The following is a 24,153-nucleotide window of genomic DNA, read 5'->3' as shown; positions in this document are numbered from 1 at the left end:
GGTTGATTGCATTTTATCTGCAGTAGAACTTCTTTCAAAATTGGAGTCAATGCTCTCAAACCCTGCTGCTTTATCAACTAAGTTTATGTAATTCTAAATCCTTTGTTGTCATTTCAGCAATCTTCACAGCATCATCACCAGGAGTAGATGCCATCTCAACAAACCACTTTCTTTGCTCATCTATAAGAAGCGACTCTTCAACCATGAAAGTTTTATCACGAGATTGCAGCAATTCAGTCAGATCTTCAGGCTCCACTTTTAATTCTAGTTCTCTTGCTTCTTCTACCACATCTGCAGGGACTTCTCCGCTCAAGTCTTGAACACTTTCTTGTCATCTGTGAGAACTGGAATCAACTTCTTTCAAACTCCTGTTAATGTTGATATTTTGACCTCTTCCCATGAATCACAAATGCTTTTAATGGCATATAGAATGGCGAATCCTTTTCAGAAGGTTTTCTACTTAGTTTACCCAGATCCATTAGAGGAATCACTATGACAGTTATAGCCTTATGGCATGTATTTCTTAAATACTAAGACTTGAAAGTCAAAATTACTCGCCGGTCCATGAGCTGCAGAATGGATGTTGTGTTAGGAAGCATGAAAACAACATGAATTTCATCTTACATCTCCGTCAGAGCCCTTGGGTGACCAGGTGCATTGTCAATGAGCATTAATACTTTGAAAGGAATCTTTTTTTCTGAGCAGTAGGTCTTAATGGTGGGCTTAAAATATTCAGTAAATCCTGTTTTCAACAGATGGGCTGTCATCCAGGCTTTGTTTTTCCACTTATAGAACACAGGAAGAGTAGATTTAGCATAATTCTTAACAATTTTCAGAATGGTAAATGAACCGTGGGTTGAATTTAAAATCCCCAGATGCATTAAGCCCTAACAAGAGAGTCACCCTGTTCTTTGTAGCTTTGAAGCCCGGTATTGACTTCTCCTCTGTAGCTGTGAAAGTCCTGGATGGCATCATCTTCTTATATAAGGCTGTTTTGTCTCCATGGAAATCCTGTTTAGTGTAGCCACCTTCGTTGATGATCTTAGCTAGATCTTGAGAACTGGCTGCAGCTTCTGCATGAGCACTTGCTGCTTCACCTGGTGCTTTTACAATGTGTTACGGAGACGGCTTCTTTCCTTAAACCTCATGAACCAAACTCGGCTAGCTTCAGACTTTTCTTCTGCAGCTTTCTCACCTCTCTCAGCCTTCACAGAATTAAAAAGAGTTAGAGACTTACTTTGGATGAGGCTTTGGTTTAAAGGAATGTTGTGATGGTTTGATGTTCTCTCCAGACGACTAAAACGTTCTACATATATACAATAAGGCTGTTTGGCTTTCATATCATCTATGTGTTCACTGGAGTAGCACTTTCCTTTGCATTCACAACTTTTGGCCAACTGGCCCAAGAGGCCCAGCTTTCAGACTGTCTTGGCTTTCAACATGTCTTCCTCACTGAGCTTAATCACTTCTAGCTTTAAAGTGAGAGAGGTGCAATTCTTCCTTTCACTTGAACACTTAGAGGCCATTGTAGGGTCATTGTATTGATAGGTTCACAATATTGCAGGGTTATAAATGGGCATAATTTCAATATTGTTGTGTCTCAGGGAATAGGGAGGCCTGAGGAGAGGGAGAGAGATGGGGGAATGGCTGGTTGGTGAAGTAGTCAAAACACACACAACATTTATCGATTAAGTTTGCCATCTTGGTGGGGTTCATGGCACCCCCAAATGATTACATAGTAACATCAAAGATCACTGATCACAGATCACCATAAAAAATACAGTAATAAAGAAAATGTTTGAAATATTGCAAAAATTACCAAAATGTGGCACAGAGACACGAAGTGAGCAAGTACTGTTGGAAAAGTGGCGCTGATAGGACTTGCTCAACGCAGGGTTGTCACAAAACCTCATTTTGTAAAAAGCACAATATCTGTGAAGCAAAATAGAATATAGACTGATGAAACAAGGCATGCCTGTATTTTGATGAACTGCTAAACTGTCTTCTACAGTGGCTGCACCATTTTACAGTTCCAACAGCAACGTATGATTGTTCCAAATTCTCCACATCCTTGCCAACGCTGTTTATTGTCTGTTTTTTTAAAATAAATTTATTTATTTTATTTATTCATTTTTGGCTGCGTTGGGTCCTCGTTGCTGCGCGTGGGCTTTCTCCAGTTGCGGTGAGCGGGGGCTACTCTTCGTTGTGGTGCGTGGGCTTCTTATTGCGGTGGTTTCTCTTATGGTGGAGCACGGGTGCTAAGCGCACAGGCTTCAGTAGTTGTGGCACACAGGCTCAGTAGTTGTAGCTCACGGGCTCCAGAGCGCAGGCTCAGTAGTTGTGACGCACGGGCTTAGCTGCTCTGCAGCATGTGGGATCTTCCCGGACCAGGGATAGAACCCGTGTCCCCTGCATTGGCAGGCGGATTCTCAACCACTGCGCCACCAGGGAAGTCCTTGTCTGTCTTTTTGATGATAGCCATCCTAGTGGGTGCTTGTCTGGTCCACTTCGGAATCCCAGCATAGGGCCTGCTATGGTGTTGGTAAATGTTGGTTGATTCCCTAAGTATGTTTTGCCATCTTGCTCATCTTAGGACCCTCCACATCGGAAAGCTGTATGCTGCAGTAAACAAGCATAGACTAGGGTCCTGTTGAACTCTGAATACCTGCTCTGCAACATAGTAACTGTGTGATCAGGAACAAATTACTTAAGGTCTCTCCAGCTTCAGTTTCCTTATCTGTGACCTGAAGATTATGATACCTTTTGCCTAGGGTTGGTGTGAGGCTTAAGTAGATAATGTGAGTGAAACATCTAGCGCAGGACATGACCCAGAGCCCTGGATAAGTGGACACTGTTGTTATTCTGTTGTTATTCTCTTGGATAACTTGGGTAGCAGCTTGCCCTACTCCCTTGCCTCAGGACGAGGCAACAGTTGATTTCAGATGTGCCTAGTTGCATTGCCTGTGGTGTGCCGGGTCAGCTCCCTTTCTTTCTTCAAGAAAACTCCCTGCAAATCTCCTCACAGCATCTGTTAAGACCTCTTCAGTTTTTGAGTAAAACTACTGAGGTCTAAGGAGATAGCTGACTGTCATTTGTGGTTTTGCTTCTTCCTTGGGAATTTCTGCTTAAGGTTTAACCGACCCATTTCACAGATTTGCTTGCTTCTATTAACTCATTATTAAAAGGGCATTCCTTTCAGAGGTACCAGTTTTTAAAACTTTAATAAGAGCAGCTTTTTAACTGCAAAAATCCCTGATAATGAGGATTCCAGGTTGGCACAGGTTGATTTGGGCAACTGAGAAAAGTCTTTCTGACCTTTGTCAGAGAAGTTGCTTAGCAGAACTTGTTGCCATCTTGCTTTTGAACCTCTTGGTTAATTTATGAAAGCAAAGGAACTGCTTTCATCTGAGACACACAGTGGCTGAGTTCCCGTGGCAGGAAGTGTTTGTCCTTACAAATCTCATGCACAGTGGTCACAAGGGAGACCTTGGTATTTTGTTTTACTTGTTCGTGCTTTGTGGTGATTTCACAATTGTTTCAGTGTTTTTACCTGAGAGCTATAATAAATAAATAAGACACACTTGCCCTTAGGGATAGTCATTATTCAGCCTCAGTCTAACTGTCCGGTTTTATCTGCCTCTTCCCCTCTTCACAGATCCTTGTGTACTATACAACTAGACTAATGGTTTTTTAACAAGCAGCCTCTGAAATTTCTAAGTCCCCATTTCTGTTAGTAGAAAAAATGTGATAGGAGCAAAACCAAACAGCTGATAACTTTTGAGGTTAAGAGGGGAGGGGAGAGGACAGGTGGGAAATAGCTTACTGGAAAGAGAGAGAGAGGGAATAAGGGAGGGAGAGAGGGAGAGAGAGGGAGAGAAAGATTTTAACGTTAGAGTAGTAGGGAGTGGTGGGAAGTAAACTGGAATCAGATAACGGAGCTGAGAACTTGGAACTTGATGTGATTTATAATGGGGTGTCACTGTAGGTTCTTGAGGAGGGAGAAAATATAATAAAAGTGGTATTTGAGGCTGATTTTTTTTTCTGGTAATAGTATCAACCCTAAGCATGAATCTAAAGGAAATAAGCATGGAGGCAGGCGTTGTCCCAGCCTGGGTGCAGTAATACAGGGTGAAGTGGAGTTTTGGGTGTTAGCATGAAAATGGTGGAGAAAGGTTTCATCTAAAAAAAAAAAATCAAATTAATTTGTAGCAGTTTGCAAGTTAGAGATGAAAGAGCAGAGTCAAAGATGAGTCTGGTGTTTTATATAGGAAGAGAAGTCAAGCCATTAACATTGGTGTAGGTATTGGATAAAGAAGCCAACTGGTGGAAAGTAGAAGTTGGGCAAGATGAGTTCCTTTGGGGATTAGTTAGGTTTTCTGTGACAGTGGTATGTCCGAGTTATAATGTTTATGGGCAGCTGCAAATAGCGGCCTCTGGCATACATGAAAGGTTAGCTCAGAGTGTAGATTTGAAAGTCGTTACCATAGTAGTAAGAGCAGGCAGATAACAGGAAAATCCCACAGATTGAGAAAGAAAGCCCCAGTGCAGGAGCATGAAGAAAAGAACCAGCAGAACAAAATGATAAAGAGCTGACGGATGGAAAGGCACGAGGCCAGTTAGAAAAGTGCTATGTTCTGACAGCCAAGGTTAGGCTTTCAGGAAGGAAGGAAGAAGTCAGAATTGTGGGATGGCAGGGAAATCAGCATAGATAAGAACTCAGGAAAAGCCTTTGGGTATAGCAAAAGGGGGGTCTCTAACTTTGTGTGTGGCTCCTGTGAGCAAGGACACCTTTAACCAAGAGGGGTGGTTGTTTGAGAACAGTCACACCCTCCCTCAAGCACCCTTTAGAGACAGTGGGGTCCAGAATCTCCACCGTGATGAATCACAGTGTGTCAGATCTACTCAGGAACAGTCCCTCTCTCTTATTTCATTATCATAGGCCTAGCCCTTATTTTTTCCATTTGGATTGTGTCCCAGCATGGCCAGGGGCTTGTCGCTGTTGTTATTGATTTACCAACACAGGCCACCACAGTTAAACTTTCTCCTATCACAACACATGTCTTATGATGAAAATTCAATATATACCAGACAATAAGTTTGGCTCTCTGTTGTCAAACGTATTGGCAAGGCTCCTTTTGCTACTTTATGCTCTTTCCTTTTAAGTTTTTATTTATGTTTCTCACTTTTCCTTTTTTCCTAGAACTTGTCTTGGATTAAGATTGAGGTTAGAGAAATAGAGAAGCATTCTTAGAAGAGAATAAAGAAGAGCTAGGGTCATTGGAAGGGTAGGTTGACAGTTGTGGCTGGGAAGGGATTTTACAGAGTAATGAAAAGAGGCTGCATTGTTACTATCCTCAGCATTACGAGAATTCTGTGAACGATGTTTGACTGAGAGGTGTAAGATCAACACAGTTAATAAAAGCATGAGTCAAGGTTATATTCCTAAATTTTATTTGGAGGAATCACAGACTCTACAGCTCAGAATTAGCTAAAGCTAATTTAACTATACTCGCTTCTATACTATATAATACATAATATTTCCAAACACAACTTCTGACCTTAAATGCTATTTCTCCCCAACCAGCAATTCTCAATTCTGCATTTCAGTATCTTCCCTCAGAAGTGAATTTCAAGTTTTTAAGTCTGTCAGAACTGGTGGTAGCACCTGGTACCCCAAAGGTGGAGCCTGGCCTCCTTCCATGCGACACTGAGACACCAGTAGGCACGTTGAGGTTTCTGTTTAATTTCACATTGCAACAGGGTGCGGTGGACACCACGACGCCCGCGGACACCACGACGCCCGCGGACACAGCACTCTACTCAGACATTCATCAAACACTACACGTCTCACAGGATCAAGAATTTGGCAACTGACAGTCGTCTGTATTAACTTTCATAAAAACAGGCTTATCTTTTCTTATTCCTGGACATATGGCAGTTCTAGAAGATGGTGCTGCACACGCTGTGGTTTATTTGTCAAGGGAATTCCTTCAAGCCACGAGGATTTCATTAAAAGGTCACAATTCAAATGAGTGAAATGCAAGTAATCTTATTTCTAGAGTTAGAAAGAAAAAAAAAAAGTACAGCTGACCTTTAATGAAAACACATTCCTCAAGTTTTTCAGAATCAAATCCCATTAAAGGAAATCTTTTGAGATGATCAAGTACAGCCTCTCAGTAAAAGGCAAAAAGCATAAATAAATCCAATTAAACTGTAAGTAATTGAGAAGTTGACCTTGTCATGTGAGATGTTTACAGATAAATATGCCTTATTTCCTTACACTTTAACTTAATTTGAAGCTGAGAAAATTGGATCTTCCTGCTAGCCGGTGCAACAAAATGTAAACATCAGCTCTGATCATTTACTTGATTGATTGATTGATTAATACCATGGATTTTTTTTTTTGCCTCCCCTCCCCTGGTTTAGTTCTGTATGAGATATAAATTTGCATAAGACACCCGTCCCACCCTACTCCACAAGAACTTACAAGAGTTTTAAGTGATGCAAAACATGTCTACAGGGCTTCCCTGGTGGCGCAGTGGTTGAGAGCCCGGCTGCCGATGCAGGGGACACGGGTTCGTGCCCCGGTCCGGGAAGATCCCACATGCCCCGGAGCGGCTAGGCCCGTGAGCCCTGGCCGCTGAGCCTGCGTGTCCGGAGCCTCCGCAACGGGAGAGGCCACAACAATGAGAGGCGCGCGTACCGCAAAAAACAAAACAAAACAAAACAAAACAAAAAACATGACTACAAATAAAATTAAATGCAGTGTGATGACTACCAAATATAGAGTGTCAAAATAATTGACAACCAGTTTGGCGTGAATGTCCAACCCACCAGATAGAATGCCACCGGTGAAAAACTGACCTGGACATCCCAATGCACAAGAGCGAAACACTAGTACTGGTTATATATACTGTGCTGTAGGATTGCATATAATTTGGATAATTCCATAATTGATTCAGCTGAATAGTAGTATATGATAATGGGCTAAACCATCGTCAGTTTTGGACAGAACAATATTTCTAACATCATTAATTCCTTACAGAATCTCTTTAAGCAGATGTTTAGATACGCAGCAGACAATAGCTAAGAAGTAGGCTTAGGGCATCCCTGGTGGCGTAGTGGTTGAGAGTCCGCCTGCCGATGCAGGGGACGTGGGTTCGTGCCCCGGTCCGGGAGGATCCCACATGCCATGGAGCGGCTGGGCCTGTGAGCCATGGCCGCTCAGCCTGCGCGTCCGGAGCCTGTGCTCCGCAACGGGAGAGGCCACAACAGGGAGAGGCCCGCGTACTGCAAAATAAAGAAAGAAAGAAAGAAAGAAAGAAAGAAGTAGGCTTAGAAAAACTCATATATTTGAAAAGCCTGGAATGAATGGATGAATTCATCTTCTCTCTTCCCCTTCAGAAGGAGTTCTAATGTCACTGTCTTCACCCATGAGTGTGAAATGAAGGCGTGTATTAAGTTTTAATACATAGCAGAGCGAAAATCCTAGGGGCACTGCCCCAGACTGGACCATCCTGCTTCTGTTGTTCAGCCCCAAAACATTTTCCTTCATACTGTAAGAAATGCTTTATTTCATTTTCTTAAGTACCTAAAACACTCACTTAAAAATCCATTTGTGTTAACAAGCAGTGTTTCCCTACCTGTAATTGAAGACCCCTGGAATGATATGATCACCTTCTGGGGAGGCCCTAGAAATAGGCCTTTTCAACAAGTATCTCAGGAAAAGTCTAATGCACATTAGAGTTTAAGAATTACCCTCTTGCGCTCGCTTCGGCAGCACATATACTAAAAATGGAACAATACAGAGAAGATTAGCATGGCCCCTGTGCAAGGATGACATGCAAATTTGTGAAGCATTCCATATTTTTTAATTGCAATCATTGTTGCTTTTGTTGTGGTCATCCATTTACAGTGCTTGGTGTCAGTTGATTTATCTCTTGTAAAAATAAAATACAGTGTGTGTGTGTGAAAAAAAATTACTCTTGTTCTGAATAGCGATGAAATTCTTTTCTTTCCTGTATCTAGCCAATATGAGTTGCAATTTAATGAATTGACTTTTTGTCTGCTTGTTTGGGGGACTAGGTAGTTGTGTACTTGGAACATTTTTGGTGGGGTTGAGGCCTTGGTAGATAGGGGATTTAGGGCTGAATGAGATCTCTGGGTATAATGTATACCCAAATACATCTCATATACTCAGGTTGTATTCTCACTTTTAAAGTGTTGTTAAGTATCTATACCAAGATTCACTCCACCTTAAAGGTGTGTGCCATTCCCAAGGGACACCTTTAAGGCGCCTGTCTCCGCTCACCAGTTGAGTGTGAGGCCTCCATCATCAGAGTCTCTCTATTGTTCCCTTCTCGAGCTGGAGAAGGGAAAGATTAGGATTAGTCCATTTGCTTCTCTTCAGACTCGGGGGTGCTTGTGCAAGTTCTCAGGCTCTTTTGCAACAGCAGTGCAGCTGGGGAAGAGGCTGTGTTGGGTTAGGAGCTCTGCCGTCCTATGCATGCTACTCTGCTCCAGAGCCTTTCCTGGGCCACAGATTTTTTGAAATTTAGAACATTTGTCTGTGTCCCTTCCTTATTTGGTTCCTTCTGTGAAGTTTTGTGGCTATTTATTTATTTACGATTCATATTACTTTTTTTTTTTCATTATTTGGAGGGAGGTTCTACCAGGCAACTTTATTCTGCAGGTTTCTGACTGTTGCTTCTTTATGTTTTTCCATGGCTTCTCTTTCTGTTTTATAAACACGGGTGTTCACTGAGAAGGTGCCCTTTGCCTTGTTTCCTCCTGCATTATTTATCACAGAAATGTATTCTGCTCCCATGTTATCAGCTCTCTTTATTTATAGTTGATGATGACCTTAATCCTGAGCTCTGATTCTGGGTGTTTCTCCAAGCTGGCTGAACATTTTCACTTACTGTGTTAGTTTGCTAGTGCTGCTGTAACAAAGTTCCACAAACTGGGTGGTTTAAATAACAGAAATTTATTGTCGCACAATTCGGAAGCCTAGAAATTCAAAAGCAATGGGTTGGCAGGGTCAGTCCCTGCTGAGGTTGTGACAGAAGGGTCTGTTCCAGGCCTTTCTCCTTCATTGGTAGATGGTCACCTTCATGTTCATATTAGGTTCTTATATGCATGCCTATGTCCAAATTTCCCCTTTTTATAAGGACATCAGTCATATTGGGTTAGGGCCCACCCTAATGATATCGTTTTAACTTGATTACCTCTACAAAGACCCTATTTCCAAATAAGGTCACATCTGAGTATTGGAGGGTAGGATTTCAACATATGAATTTTCAGGGTCACAGTTCAACCCGTAACACTTGATTGTTCACTTCATGCCACAAATATTTTCTGCTACATGCCAGGCAGTGGTCTAGGCGCTTGGGAACACAAGGATAATTAGGCCTAATCTCTTCCTCTTGATGAGCGAAAAGATAAGAATTAATAAACAGGCATTTTCAATACTGTGCAATAAGTGTTATCATAGATGAGATGAATTGTTATGAGAACACCTTAGTGGTACACCTCAGCCCGACTGATTGAATCAGGCGTGGCATCTCAGAGGAAGCAATGCTTATGCTGGATTCTTCCCAACAGAATTCAATCACTGCATTGTCTTTCTCCCTGCTTCCAAACCACACCCTCAGTCACCCAGCCCTGGACTCTGCTACCCAGATAATCTTTTCAAGCACCACTTTGATTAAGATATTTCTCAGTTGAGAAACCTGTAATGACTCTTACTTTGTCAACAGAGTTAAGTCTAAAAAATTCTTTCGCTGGGCTTTTGGGTCGTCCACAGTCAAGTACCAACCCTGGAATCTACCTTTCCTGTGTTGACCTTTCTATTGTTCCCCTCTTTCACTCTGTGCATTATCAAAACAGACTAACAAACATTCTGGAAATGCAGTTGGAGATTTTCTATAATTTTGTGAAGGCAAGGTTTTGATTTTGTTTCCTACTATATCACTGGCACCTAAAGCAGTGCTTGACCTATAACAGATACTTAAGAATATTGGTTGAATAAGCAAATGAAAGAACTTTCCCCTGGAGGTCCCTCTGCTTGTGATGTGCGCCTCTCCCCTGTCCCAGGTGCACACATTTTTGCCTATTGAAATATTATACTCAAGGTTCAGCTCATATGCTCTCCTCCATTATGCATTTCTTCTGGGTCACATGTCCCAGATGTGAACCTTCATTCCGAGAGGCTGTAGTTGTCTGTGTGAACTGTTCACGTGACCCTGCATTCTGCTTTGCATTTTGGGTATCTGTTTAGGTGTTTATTTTTTCTTCCAAACTGAAGATTGTTTGAATTCAGGAACCATATTTTAAAAGTATCCTGTTCAGCACTTCCTTGCACAACAACAGATGCTCAAAAAATACTTTTTGTTTGAAGAGAAAATGAACGAGAGGGGTATCTCATTCATTTGAAACAAAGTAGAGAAGAAGGCCTAAGGGATGGAGTATTTGGTCTAGCCCCCTTGCCTTGCCTTGTTTTTCTGAGTTTATACTTCAAAATTAATTCAGCAGATATTAATTGAGCACCTACCCATTTTACTCAAGGAATTGTACTAGGACTTAGATTACAAATAGGAATTAAACTGCCATTGAGGTACTTATCACTTCTTCTAACAGAAAAATGAGTCCTATTGGTCCTGGTGGTCTCTTTAGTCTATTAGTCTAGTGGTTCATATATATATAGTGTTATAGTTTCCAGAGGCATCTAATTTGTACAGTTTTTCAGATGCTTTTCTCTTCTCAGATTTATCGAATTTTCTAGAATTCTCCCACATGTTGAGGCTGCCTGAGGGCAGGGCCCTATTTTCATCCTCCTATTCCCTACTGCCTAGCACTGAGTTTACAGCTGCTGGTGATTTGAGCAGGTCCTTTATTTACCCTAAATGTTCTCTGACTCTTCCCTGAGTTGGCCTTGCCTCTCCAATTACAGAATGCTGTCCTGGGACCTGAGATGCGGCAAAGACACTGATTACTCTGCTTAGCCTGGGAAGCCCTCTGTTTTCATAAGAGTAATAGTAAGCACAATAAATAGTGCATTTAGCATTTTGGTAAAGGTTTTACATGAATTGTATTTCGTAGTGGGGCCTTTTGCTAATATCATTGGTTTCTAGGATGCTTTCATTTCTAACAAGTTGTCATATTAACATGTTGAGGTTGTTAAATGAATATCTAAACTAAAGTCTGTCTGCCTCGTACATACTCATGAGTCAGGATTATGTTTCAGAGCCAAAGCAGGAATGTAATCTGATGTATATAATAATGTATATAATGTGTGTGTGTGCATAAATATATATAAATATAAATATATATGTAATGTAAACCAGTCTGGTGGGTCATGCATATATAGTGTTATGTTATCCGGAGGCATCGAATTTTAATAGGTCCCTCTTTCAAGGGAAAGTGAAGATGTGAAAATCAAGATGAAATAATAGAATTGTAAGGAAAGGAGGGGGTGGTAAGGATATTTGTTTTGAGGTCCTGCTTGACATGAAAAGTAGAGCTCTTAAACCTGATTGAAGGGCAGATCTGAGTCTATTCATACAGAGAGAGTGTTAATATGTAACTCCTATGTCATTGTTATCGGGAGTGGGAAACACCCATTTTACTTAAACATGCTGTATACCAGTGAGAACAACATTAAGTTTGTGGAAGTGGTAATAGCAATTACAAGTGTGAGTCCAACTCTATGCTGTCTGTGTTTATGGACTTAGAACATATTATCTGTATCATCAAAGAGGCTGTGGCACAAGGTAATTCCAAATAGCAGACATGTAAAAGTCACTAGGAAGTCTTATATGGTGTTGCAAAACATGCTTAACTTATTAATCATGTTTTGTTTAAACAAACAAAACAATCAAGATTAGTCTATCCTGAACACACATCACCAGGGGGAGCAGAGAGCACTTAGATGGGTGGGTTCCCTGTCAGACCTTCGTTCATATCTGAACTATCACTCCAGAGTAATCACCTAAAGTCACAATTTAAGCAAACATTGTTTCTCAAAGCTAACCTCCCTTTCCTCCTCGTGGGTTAATCAGCCTTCTGCCTTTTTCAGGCTCCTGCTTCCTCCCTGAAGCCATGTGCTTTCCCACACGTGCGGGGTGGGAGTCAGCACAATACCAATTACCCTGTAGAAACCACTGCAGGCCCAATCCTTTTTCAGTGCTTGGTTTAAATATGGGCACTTGATACAATCCTGGGAGGAGGTGTTTTAGGGGCCTCTGGGAGCATTGGGAAAGGTTTTAAACCTCCTAAAAAGAGACACAAAGAAAAGACCCTTTTACTACGCTGGAAGAAGGTGTATGAGAATGTGATATTTTGGAATGACTGTCACCATCTTTTTCCACAAAAATGACAAAACAGAAATTTCAGAAGAAATTTTCCTACCTTTGGACTCCTTTTTCTATGAGATAACACGTCCTCTTACTGCTTAAGCCATTTGAGTTGTGTTCTGTTATTTGCGAATGAAAGCATCATCCCTGATACTATAACATTCCCATTTGAAAAACAGAAAGTTAGGCGTTTAGTATCTTTATTTGATGTTTGAGTTGATCAGTTTTGTTTGCATAAAAGACAAGGCTTATAATCTAATTTTCTGTAACTTCCTAAGACCTCAGATGTAGCAGTAATTTTCTCTTTTCACAAATGCTTGAGAACGTCAAGCTTATTTCACCCTTGAAATAGGAGTTTAGTGTATGCTGACTCAAAGATCTCCCAGATTTCACATCTGTTGAAATTATTTTGAATCACCAGAGAAATCTTTTCCAATATTGATTGCACCTCCTGGTCCTGCCCTTCTTGACCCAGATACCTTATCATATCCTAGTGACATTCATTTGGAACCCCTTGTCATGAATCATGCCTATTCCTCATATTGTGGGTGTTGTCATGTCAGAGAATGGTTTATGCAGTATTAAGAAGTTCCCAAACCTGGCCCATCATCAGAGTCTCCCCAGACATACTAACTGAATCCAAATCTCTCTCTAGGTAATTATGACAATCAACCAGGTCTGACAGCCACTTGTATTAGGGCTATAGAAGAGAGGAAATTTGTACTGACCTGATCCCATACATAAAGTAAATGGTTTCAAACCTCCCTTGACAAAGTCAGCATATAAGAACAAAATTTTATTTTGTTATAGCTTAATTTTTAATTTTAATAAAGCTTTCTTTATTCTTTGGGCATGGTAGGAACCTATTTCGGTCAACTCTAAATGTGACCACCCCTCTCTCCATCACCTCTCAGCAAGTTAGAAAAAGCTTATGTATAAGTTAGAAGGAGGGGTCCTTTAGTTTCCATGGCCTCTGTCCACACTGCCATCCCCTGAGATGTCCAGGGTCCTATCAGGTCTTTGACCACTAGTCCATACAGGTCTGTGTTGTTGCTAAGCTACATGATTCCTTCATTTTTTACAGCTCTTCTGCAATACTTCCACATCTATTGAGTGTACTCAGAAGACTTTCTGCTGCCCTTGCACCACGCTGGAGCAAGAGTAACTCTCTATGGATGCCTAAGGCCCCATCAGCCACCTGTTCCCGCTCTACCCAGGCAGCAGAGCCTGACCCCTTCTCCTCTGTTTCCATAATACTACTTGGCACCTCACCAGGGCTTATTGCCCTTTTCTCTGAGATCTGCACTAATTGCTTTCCCTCTGACTTTCTCCCTTCCCAAGCCTGAAGCATGCTCTTCTGTGCTAGGAGGCATGGAAACCTCAGAGGTTTCCTCCTAGATCTCTTGTCTATGCCCTTGAGTTCTTCTGTATGGCTAAGTACCTAAGCTTTTGTAACTTAGAATCTAGGATTAAACTTTCTGGGTTTTTGCCTTCTATGTTGTGTTTCATTCCCAAGGCGATTTGCATTAACCTAGCTGATAAAGGAAATACCAAAGAGAAACACAAGTTCATATATGTATGTGAAGCATTAAAATAACACACAAAATCCTGTATGGTAAGTGTAAGGAACATGACATGTTTTTTGCTTCTGCTGTGTGTGTGTGTGTGTACGTATAATTGCAGTACACACATGTATATAGTAATTAATAAAATTGAAAATCCGTACGAAATAATTTTTCACCGAGTCTGTTCATGTTCTAGATTTACTTTCTTTAATTTGCGTTCATAATAAATGACAAAGGGAAAAAGGATTTAGGATAATATGCTGGCAAGTACACTTCCCACATAGTTACCTCAGGCTACTTTACATTTATTCCAGTAATATTGCCATAGCCCTAAACATTTCTGGATTTGTTCCTTTGCAATTCACGAACCGTAAGTTGAAAATCTTAGTAAATTATGATAATCCCACCTCCACTTCCCCCATTCCCACCCCCACTTATCAATATGTAGCTCAGCTTGATCCGTTTACCTTCAAAATCGCTCTTATGATTAGTTATGAGCTTGATTTTTAGAAGCAGTAGACAAAGATTTTTCTTCCTTAAAGCCAATTAAATGAAATTCTGAAAAACTCTGATGTTGATTTGTAAAGAAAAGCTCAAAAACTGCTTTGAACAACAGTATCACTGAAATAAATATATAATTGCCAAAGTGATTACCCTGAAGCAAACTACTTTTATTTAGATGAAAAAATGTTGGTAGTTTACTTTAAACCAGTGCTTCTCAACTAGGGATGACTTTGCCCCCCAGGGGACATTCACCAATTTCTGGACACCTTTTTGGTTGTCTCAGCTGGGGAAGGGGTGTTCCTGGTGTCTGGTGGGTGGAGGCCAGGGTTCATGCTGAGAATCCTGCACTGCTCAGGGCAGCTCCCCACGACTAAGCATTGTTTGGCCAAAATGTGGAGAAAGATGAGGTTGAAAAACCCTGGTTTAAACAAACAAATGATCCCTTTATAGTCATTGCTCACATTTTAATACACTTAAAAGTTTCTGATCCCCTTCCCCCAGACTTAGGCAGGTCAGCTGTTTTGTTCTTACCCTGCTGCCCTATTTCTATTACAGACCTCCATCCCTCTGCTGGTACCTGCCTTAGCTCATTTCAGTTTATGTGTCCCTGAGCAGCATCTGGGGCTAGCCAGAAGTGTTCTTGCAGCTTTGTCCCTGATGTCTGATTTAAAAAGCAGAGATCAGTGGGGAGCCCAGAACCTCCCAAACATCAAAGAGAAAGGGAAAATCATAGGGCCCTGCTCTGGAGTGATAGGCATGCCCTAGGAAAGCCATACGCTGCCTCTATCCTCCTTTCCCTCAGGGAGAATGTCCCAGCGTAGTTTGCAGGGTTTGGACAAATCTTTTTACATGAGGGTTCACCTGTAAATGGTTGGCCATGGTTTTTGATTTCTGGACTCCTGCCAGGTCCTTCCCACCACAGGCAACCCTAAGGTCATGTCCCCATCTGAGTAAATTCCAGCAAGAAGTCCTCCCAGCTGAGTGCTGCCTTGTGAGTCCTGTTGAGATAGATCTCAAAGTGATCAGATTCCTCAAGCTCACTCTGTCCTGGTGTTAGCATCTGTGTGGCTTTGAAGAGTTTCCAGGTAAGCTGTAGGTGTCAGGCACATTTCTCAACTTGACATCTTTAATATAGGTCTAAAGAAGCTAGTCTGGGCAGATTAAGTCCCTTTTTTTAAAAAAATTAATTAGTTTATTTATTTTTGGCTGCATTGGGTCTTCAGTTGCTGCACGCGGGCTTTCTCTAGTTGTGGCAAGCCGGAGCTACTCTTCGTTGCAGTGAGTGGGCTTCTCATTGTGGTGGCTTCTCTTGTTGCGGAGCACAGGCTCTAGGTGCGTGAACTTCAGTAGTTGTGGCTCGCGGGCTCTAGAGCACAGGTTCACTAGTTGTGGCACACGGGCTTAGTTGCTCCGCAGCATGTGGGATCTTCCAGGACCAGGGCTCGAACCCGTTTCTCCTGCATTGGCAGGTGGATTCTTAACCACTGTGCCACCAGGGAAGTCCCTAAGTCCCTTCTTTGCCAAGTGGTCCAGTTGCCATGTGATACTGTCCAAAACAAGGAGTGGAATTCATGGGTTAGTTGCAGGTGCTGGTCAATGAAATAGCAGCACCAGTTCCCCGTCAGTGAGCTCCTGTTTACTCTAATCCTGCCACATACATTTGACGCCTTTGGAAATGGGCTGAGCTCTGGCAGGGAGCCTTTTTCTCTTCCCCTGTAGCACCTGCCTGTCTCTTCCACCCATAGTGAAGGTTTGGTAATTTGTCTACTGTTTTTGAGTTTTAAGTCTCTGCTTCACATTCATGGAGCCCTGACTATTCTGGCATCTCCAGATCTGAAATTTTATGTCATTGAGTATTTAAAATCAGTTATTAAGGTCCTAGTTCTGCTGTCAGCTAGAAGATATCTCTGTACCTTCACCACATAGAATAAGTTTCTCCCCATATCTATGTACCATTGCCTAGCAATCAAGGGTCCCTGTTGAGGGGGGAGGTCTGGGTTGGGACTGGGGAGATATGCCTGGCTCTAGCCCGGGGGTAGCACTGAATTTATAGGACAACTCAGGTTGCCCCCAATTCATTTATCAACAGTTTTCTAGTCTAGTCCCTATAATGTAATATTGGCATCCGGTCCATCACTGTCCCAGCTTATAAGGAAATTCTCAGCAGTTTGTTTAGTTCCAACAAGCTAAATGGATCAGGTTTCTTTTCATGCCCCATCCCTACACAATCATGCAGGCTCGTTCTCTTCTGGTGGGCCCACAAGGGTTAAGGACTGTTGGATGGCAGGTTATTTACGAGGAAAGGATCCGTGACAGAGTTCCACTCCAGTAAGCTTGAGACAACAGATCCCTTTCCTGCCTCTCCAGTCCGCCCTTTCACCTGCTTGAAGGGCATCTACTTCTGTCTCTCCCTCCCCTCTCTCCCCGCCCCCGCAATGTGAGTTATTCCTCTGACAACCTTCTCCCTCTTCCTCCATCTCAGTCTTGTATAGTCTTCTGGATTAGAAAAGCCAGCTCTCTTTGCTGCCTGTGAATATTACTGAACTGCATTAGACTGTGGTTTCTTTGAGGCTTCGTGCTTTAGTGAGGGCTGGAGAGAGGAAAATGGCCTATGTGGAATGAGTGGGGGGAAAAGAGGAGGCAGGGCTTGCACAGAAACCAGTTTAACACTTTGAAATGTAAGCCCACCATATGCCCTATAAAGTAGAATCTTTCACTCTGATTCTGAATAATTTAAACAGCATTATTTTGGTAGTTTAATTATGAGAATAATGGCTCGAGGTCTGTTACATCAGCAGTTAAGGTGAGCTGGAAAGTAGCTTTTATCGTGGTCTAAAGCACTCCTACCAAAACCACTGGAAAACATCAAGGGAAGAATCATTTATAATTTGTGACATACCAGCTCTTATAATGAAAGTAGTAGACTTTTCTCTAGATTTGTCCCATATACTGCCACTCAACTGAGTTTGGCTGGATGTTTTCCATTTAAATTGGTACAACTTATCTCTACAAATGATAATGTCTGACTCTGATTGAATATTCATTCTTTATCAGATTCTGTGCTCTAAACTTTAGACATACATGTTATCTCATAGAGTCTTCCAGACAACTCTGTGAGTTTCTTTTATCTTGGTAGGTTGTAGAATTGCCATTTTACAGATAAGGAAATTGAACTTTAATTGTGCCCAGGGTCACACAGCTCGTCAGTGGTGGGATTCAAACCAAGGTCTCTGCGATCCCAGAGCTTCTGCTCCTACCCACATATCACACCTCCACTACAGAAATCATCTACAGGAAAACCAGAATCCAGGCTGACTCTGGCAAGTTCCTGGCATCACCGTAGCTAATTTGAGTCTGAACTCAGCTTGAGGACACTGGATGTATCAGATCAGAGGCCATGCTGAGATACCACCCTGGACTGGGAGAGGTCCTCTGGAGTGGACAGATCCTTGAGGCATTAAGATTAAAATCCTCTTTTGTGTTTATGTGCAAGTGTGTATGGGTGTTCAAGCAACGATGTCCCAGCAAAAGTGCAGCTGATTCCATTCTTTTTTGTTTGTTTATTTAAAATACTTTAACTCTTTATTTTTGTATAGGTAATATAGTCACATGAGTCAAGACCCAAACAGTATAAGCTCTTCCTTCCATCCTTTCGGCCCAGTTTGTACCCCGATCCCTTCCCCATGGATATCTTTTCAGAGTTCCTTGTATGATAACATATATAAATGGAAATTTATATTCTTATTCCTTTCTACCTTTTCTGTATAAAAGGTAGTCATTTAAAAATTCTGTCCTGGGCTTCCCTGGTGGCTCAGTGGTTAAGAATCCACCTGCCAATGCAGGGGACACAGGTTCGAGCCCTGGTCCAGGAAGATCCCACATGCCGCGGAGCAACTAAGCCTGTGTGCCACAACTACTGAGCCTGCACTCTAGAGCCCGCAAGCCACAACTACTGAAGCCTGCGCACCTAGAGCCCGTGCTCTGCAACAAGAGAAGCCACTGCAATGAGAAGCCTGCGCACTGCAATGAAGAGTAGCCCCCGCTCGCCGCAACTAGAGAAATCCTGTGGGCAGCAACGAAGACCCAACACAGCCAAAATTAATAAATAAATAAAATAAATTTATATATATATATAAAAATTCTGTCCCTTCCTTTGCTTTTTTCACATAGACATTTATCTTGGATATTTTTCCATGTTAGCACACAGAAAGCTTCCTCATTCTTATTTACAATGGCATGGTATTTCCTGATGTTAGACATATCATCATTAACCAATCAGTCCATTTTTAATAGACATTTGGCTTGTTTCCAGTCTTTTGCTCTTACTGACTGATGCAATGATTAAGCTTGAATATATGTCATTGAGCATATGTGCATATATCTCTATAGGAGAAGTTTCTACAAATAGGATTGCTGGCTTAAAAATATGCGTTTATAATTTTTTTACTGATAATGCCAAATTGCACCAAGGGTTATACTAATTTGCACTCCCACCAACAAGGTATGAGTTTCCCACAGTCCTTCCAACAGAGTGAACACATTTTTGGATTTTGGCCCATCTGATTGATAAAAATTTTTGGACTTTAGTCCATCCAATGCAATAAAATATTGTAGATTTCTTTTTTTAAAACTTTTTAAAAAATTAATTAATTAATTAATTGTAATTTTGGCTGCGTTGAGTCTGTTGCTGCACGCGGGTTTTCTCTAGTTGTGGCGAGCGGGGGCTACTCTTTGTTGTGGTGCCCGGGCTTCTCATTGCGGTGGCTTCTCCTGTTGCAGAGCATGGGCTCTAGGCACATAGGCTTCAGTAGTTGGAGCACGCAGGCTCAGTAGTTGTGGCTCACGGGCTGTAGAGCGCAGGCTCAGTAGTTGTGGCGCATGGGCCCAGGGCTCGAACCCGTGTCCCCTGCATTGGCAGGTGGATTCTCAACCACTGCGCCGCCAGGGAAGCCCCGTATATTTCTTACTATGGTTAAAGTTAAGCAACTTTTCGTATGTTTAAGAGCCATTTGTATTTCCTTTTCTGTGAAATTTGCCCATTTTTTTCTTGGCTTATAGGTCTTTTTCTCATCAGTTTCTAGGAACTCTTAATATATGGGGGAGAGTAGCACTTGTCTGTATTTTAAATTGAACATATATATTTTTTTCTGTTTGTCATTTGGTTTTTTTCCTTTCTTCTTCTTGATTTTCATATGGTTAAATTTGTTAGTCTTCTCTTATGTCTTATGGATTTTAAGTCAAAGTTAAAAAAGAGTTTTTCTACTCCAAGGTTATAAGAGTGTTCTCCCTGTTGTCATCTAGTACTTTCATGGTTCTTTGAAATTTTTACTTAAATCTTTGATATATTGGAGTTTATCTTGGTTTTTAGTATAATTTTTGGATCCAACTTGTTTTTTGCAGTTGACTATCTAGTTGTACAATACCATTTACTCAGTAATTGCTGGTAATTCAGTGCCTACTGGTTTGAGTTGTCACCTTTATCATATACGATATGTCTTTAAAAAATACATATATACTTTATATATGTATATTCTAAAATGTCTTTATCTTAGAATGCTAGAATAAAGTCTGAATATTTCTGTTGCAGACCTAGAGGGTTTATTTTTTATTGTGGTAAAATATACATAATGTAAAATTTAACATTTTAACCATTTTTAAGTGTAAAGTTCAATGGCATTAAGTATATTTGCATTTTTGTGCAACCGTCACCACCAGCTATCTCTAGAACTTTTCATCTTCCCACCATATGACTTGAAATCAAACCTACTATTCATTTTATGATGCACCATTCCTTTGTAAGGTGTGTGCTGTTTTCAGAGACGTTAAAATTTGGGAAAGTGTACATCTTAGAATTTATGAAATATGGTATTAAAATCCCCAAAGTTTTTGGTGTGTTTCTGGATGTTCTGTTCTATTCCATTGGTTTGCCTCTTCATGTGCTAGTGTCACACTGTTTTAATTACTGAATATTTAGAATATCTTTTAATACATGATAGAGCTAGTTTTCCCTCATTGGCCTTCTTTTTCAAAAGACTTCTTTTTCCAGCTGTTTTTGTCATCAGTCCAGATAAACTAGGCAACTTCTCTTTGGCTCTTGTAGATCTTTTCCTCCCTCTCTCTACCTCTATTTCAATTAAATTATAAACACTTGAATATAGAAGATCTTCTTACGCCTGAAGGTCAGCTAGAAGTCTGGATCAGGTCTTCCCTGGTGGCGCAGTGGTTGAGAGTCCGCCTGCCGATGCAGGGGACGCGGGCCTGTGCCCCGGTCCGGGAAGATCCCACATGCCGCTGAGCAGCTGGGCCCGTGAGCCGTGGCCGCTGAGCCTGCGCGTTCGGAGCCTGTGCTCCGCAACGGGAGAGGACGCAACAGTGAGAGGTCCGCGTACCGCAAAAAAAAAAAAAAAAAAAAAAAAGTCTGGATCAGAGTATCTTTTCTGAAAGTTTGTCATCTTGACTTTCTTCTGGGTTTTTACTTCAACATTGCCATGGGAGGTACAGCCCATTCCTGACCTATATTGTTTCCGTAAAGGGAGATAGATGCTCCTATGACAGTTCTTAGAATCACTTACTCCTTTTGCATCTCGTACATAGAACATCAGCTTTTTGAGTGAATTAAGCATTGTCCTTATGATGAAAAGTCTTAAATGTTTGCAACTGCATCAGGGTTTAATGTGGTTCACTAATGCATTTACCCTCAGTAAGTTTGTTGTTTTGCCAGTTATTCCTATTAAATTTTTAACATTATTAATATTGTATTAGTAGAAACTTGGCTTTATTTGCATCCATAGATCATAAACACATCTCTTTTTTGTTTTACTGAAGAACCCATTGTAAGGGCGAGTAAATCCTGTGGAAAATGGCCTTCAGTGATCTTACATCGAGGACAGTGCGTCTTTATGGTAATTGGATCAAAGATGCTGGTAAGTAACCAAATTTCTTAACTATGGCTCATCCTTCTTTTTCCTGTCAGATTCCCATATTTAATAGGATTTCATTGAAACAGAACGAGAGACTTTGCAACTTAACACTCCCTCACTGACACCCCACATATTGATTTTTATTACTAGTTAATAAAGTGTCAAAGATTTCACTGAAGATATGTACAAAGATAGAGGTACGCAGATGATGTTCATTACGATGTTTATAATAGTGAAGATAGCTTTAATATCCAAGGAAGGGAACTGGTTAATAAATGATGGTACATTCCAACTCAGTAGCCATTAGAAGTGATTTTGGAGGCACAGGGCTCTTAGGCTTGATTCTGCCCTAATGCTCCTAAGGGAAATAACAGTTACTGCCAACAATGGCTCTGTCCAGGATGACTCTTGAGTGGGAAGGGCCGCAGCCCCCAGGGGCGTATCAGAAAGGATGGGGAGCGTTTCCTAGGGTAACCCCTGAGTAATTCTAGAAGGACCAGAGTAATTCTCCCCTTGCCCATTAGAAAAGTAAAAATCAATGTTGTTGAAGAACATTTAATGCCATAGGAAGAAGTTTAAAATACATTAAATGAAAGCAGCTTATAAAACACCACATGTATTTTTTTTTGTGAGGGTTAGCAGTTATCTCTGTGTGGTAGGATTATGGGTAATTTCTATTTCCTTATCTATGTCTGTCTAGATGTTTTTAAACCACACAAATGTATGTTGCTTTTATAACTACTACGAAATGTGTTAATAATATAACAAAGGTAATTTTTTTTTTTTAAATAGACAGGAATCAGCACATTTTAGAGCTGAGATGGACTTAGGTATCATGAAAGCTACCTCCTCATTTTAGAGTTGGAGGAACTGAGGCCCAGAGATGTGACCTTCCCAACGTCATGGTCAGTTGTTAGCAGAAAAGATTAGAACCTATGTTTCCTGATTAGGATTAGTATTCTGACATTTCACATTTGAATTACTTTCCACATATTCACCACCATCACCACTTCACATTAGTTCTTACCCATCAATTAGAAATCACATGTTCACCAAATGCAGGGGGAAAAGTGTCACCTCTTGATACCTACCACAATTGAAATTATATTCCAATTTACACTGATTTCAGGAAAGATACACTGTTTCATGATTGCTGTCTTTCTCAGTAGACTACTGAAGACTAATCTTATTTCACGGAAAAAGGTCCTAACAGTTTTGCCCCTGAAGAATGCCAAGGACCTGAAAGAGATCCCATAAATAAAGAAGCTTCACTCTGGTGAATGGAGAGTTAAGGGAATTTTTATATTTTCTCATTTTTTTCTTAGTTTTTCAACTTATGTATGGTGCAGAGAATTGTAGCTTTCTTTAGAAGTCATCTTTCTCTGAAGGTTTACAGTAGTTCTCATAAATTCAGTAATTTAAAAACTAATTTTTTTGTTTTGTTCTAATGGTTTTTATTTTTATTTATTTTAAAAAATATGAATATTTTAATTTCTTTTCAAAGTAGAGGTGTAACTTGCTACCTGAACGCTCACGATTTAACCTTGAAAACCAAGTAGATTTGGGTACATTTTTAAAAATAGACCTGTTTGGAAGAATAGATCCCTTACTATCCAACTCTTGCTATTAACTATCCCAATTGCAGGAACCCAAGAGATTCGGGTAATCCATATCCTAACTCAGACGATGATGAGTATCTATATAGTGCCAGAAGGATAAAATGTTTTAAGATGAACTACTTCTGAATTCCACTTCCACTTTTATTCATGGGTCAACACTTTATTTTTATTAGGAATACTTACATTGGAAAGCCCAGTAATATTAGGTCAGAAAAAGGAACGACAAAGGGGTGGAGGTGGTTAGGGAGAGGCAAGGAGAACCCTGGAAGCAGTGTTGCAAACAGTGCAGGGAGGAGGAGAGAAAGAGGCAGGTGATGGTACCTATCTGAAGCTAAGCTAATTTAAAGTCTTGAGAGAAGAGGAAGGGTAGGGGTGTGTAGTGAGAAGACCTAGATTTAAGTTCTGACACTACTGTGAACCAGCTAGGTGATCTTGAACAAAGTATTTATTGTCTGTGGGTTTCAGTTTCTTTGTTAGCAAAACAGAGATGAGAATGGTATCCACCAGCTACCAGACAATACGCATGAAAATGCTCTGTTGTTTGGGAAATATCCCTACACAACCGGTGGTGGTGGTTGATGACTGATAGAGCATTTCCATCTTCAAACACTTTTAATATAGCATATCATTTTTTTAAAAAGTTTCTCCACATTTTCTTTTCCTGTCAAAATCCAGAAGGGTTAAAATGTTTTGTGTTGAGATTTATAACTTTATGAGAACACTATCGCGTGTAACTGGAGAGGTTTTTTTGCTTCTGCTTAGTGTGGTATCGATCTCTGAGAGCCATTAGGAATCATTTCTGGCCATCTTAGTCCAGTTTTACTTTGCCTACCCTCTGAAGGTCTGAGCCCATGATCAAGTGCCAAGAATTTCAAGCGTATTCTTGGCTTTGGCCCTAATCCTGAGTAGACTTTGGAAAACTTACTGATATTCATTGGTTTTCTGATTGCTAGAGAAGTGGGGGTCATGCATAGTTATTTCATGTGGAAAATTCCACAGCTACAGAATTTAAAAACAGTTTAATTAATACTTAAGCCATAAGAGGGTTTATTGTGATTCTTAGATATGAGATGTCAAACCTTGAAACAGTGCTATAACATTTTTGTGTGTGTGTGTGTGGTACACAGGCCTCTCAGTGTTGTGGCCTCTCCCATGGCGGAGCACAGGCTCCGGATGCGCAGGCTCAGCAGCC

General features: G+C 40.9%; 1 protein-coding gene and 1 non-coding gene across 5 annotated transcripts in view; both read left to right on the top strand.

The window, feature by feature from the left end:
* ELOVL7 (ELOVL fatty acid elongase 7) overlaps positions 1–24,153 on the top strand; it is a 72,239-nt gene that overhangs the window by 26,825 nt on the left and 21,261 nt on the right. For 3 of the 4 annotated variants that reach the window (XM_019930010.3, XM_019930011.3, XM_033852889.2), the window contains one exon: positions 21,248–21,345. In XM_019930010.3, coding sequence (XP_019785569.1) covers positions 21,282–21,345 — 64 coding nt within the window. In that variant the 5' untranslated portion in view covers positions 21,248–21,281. Of the gene's footprint in view, positions 1–19,271; positions 20,802–21,247; positions 21,346–24,153 lie in introns of those variants that run through there. The other variant, XM_073802134.1, reaches the window with a different exon arrangement.
* LOC117312064 (U6 spliceosomal RNA) lies at positions 7,765–7,871 on the top strand. The gene has a single exon (XR_004526232.1). It is a non-coding gene; the product is annotated as a U6 spliceosomal RNA (small nuclear RNA).

This window comes from Tursiops truncatus, chromosome 3 (assembly GCF_011762595.2).
Source record: "Tursiops truncatus isolate mTurTru1 chromosome 3, mTurTru1.mat.Y, whole genome shotgun sequence".
Taxonomy (NCBI): domain Eukaryota; kingdom Metazoa; phylum Chordata; class Mammalia; order Artiodactyla; family Delphinidae; genus Tursiops; species Tursiops truncatus.
The sequence above is the reverse complement of the archived record's forward strand: the minus strand, read 5'-3'. Positions and strand labels throughout refer to the sequence as shown.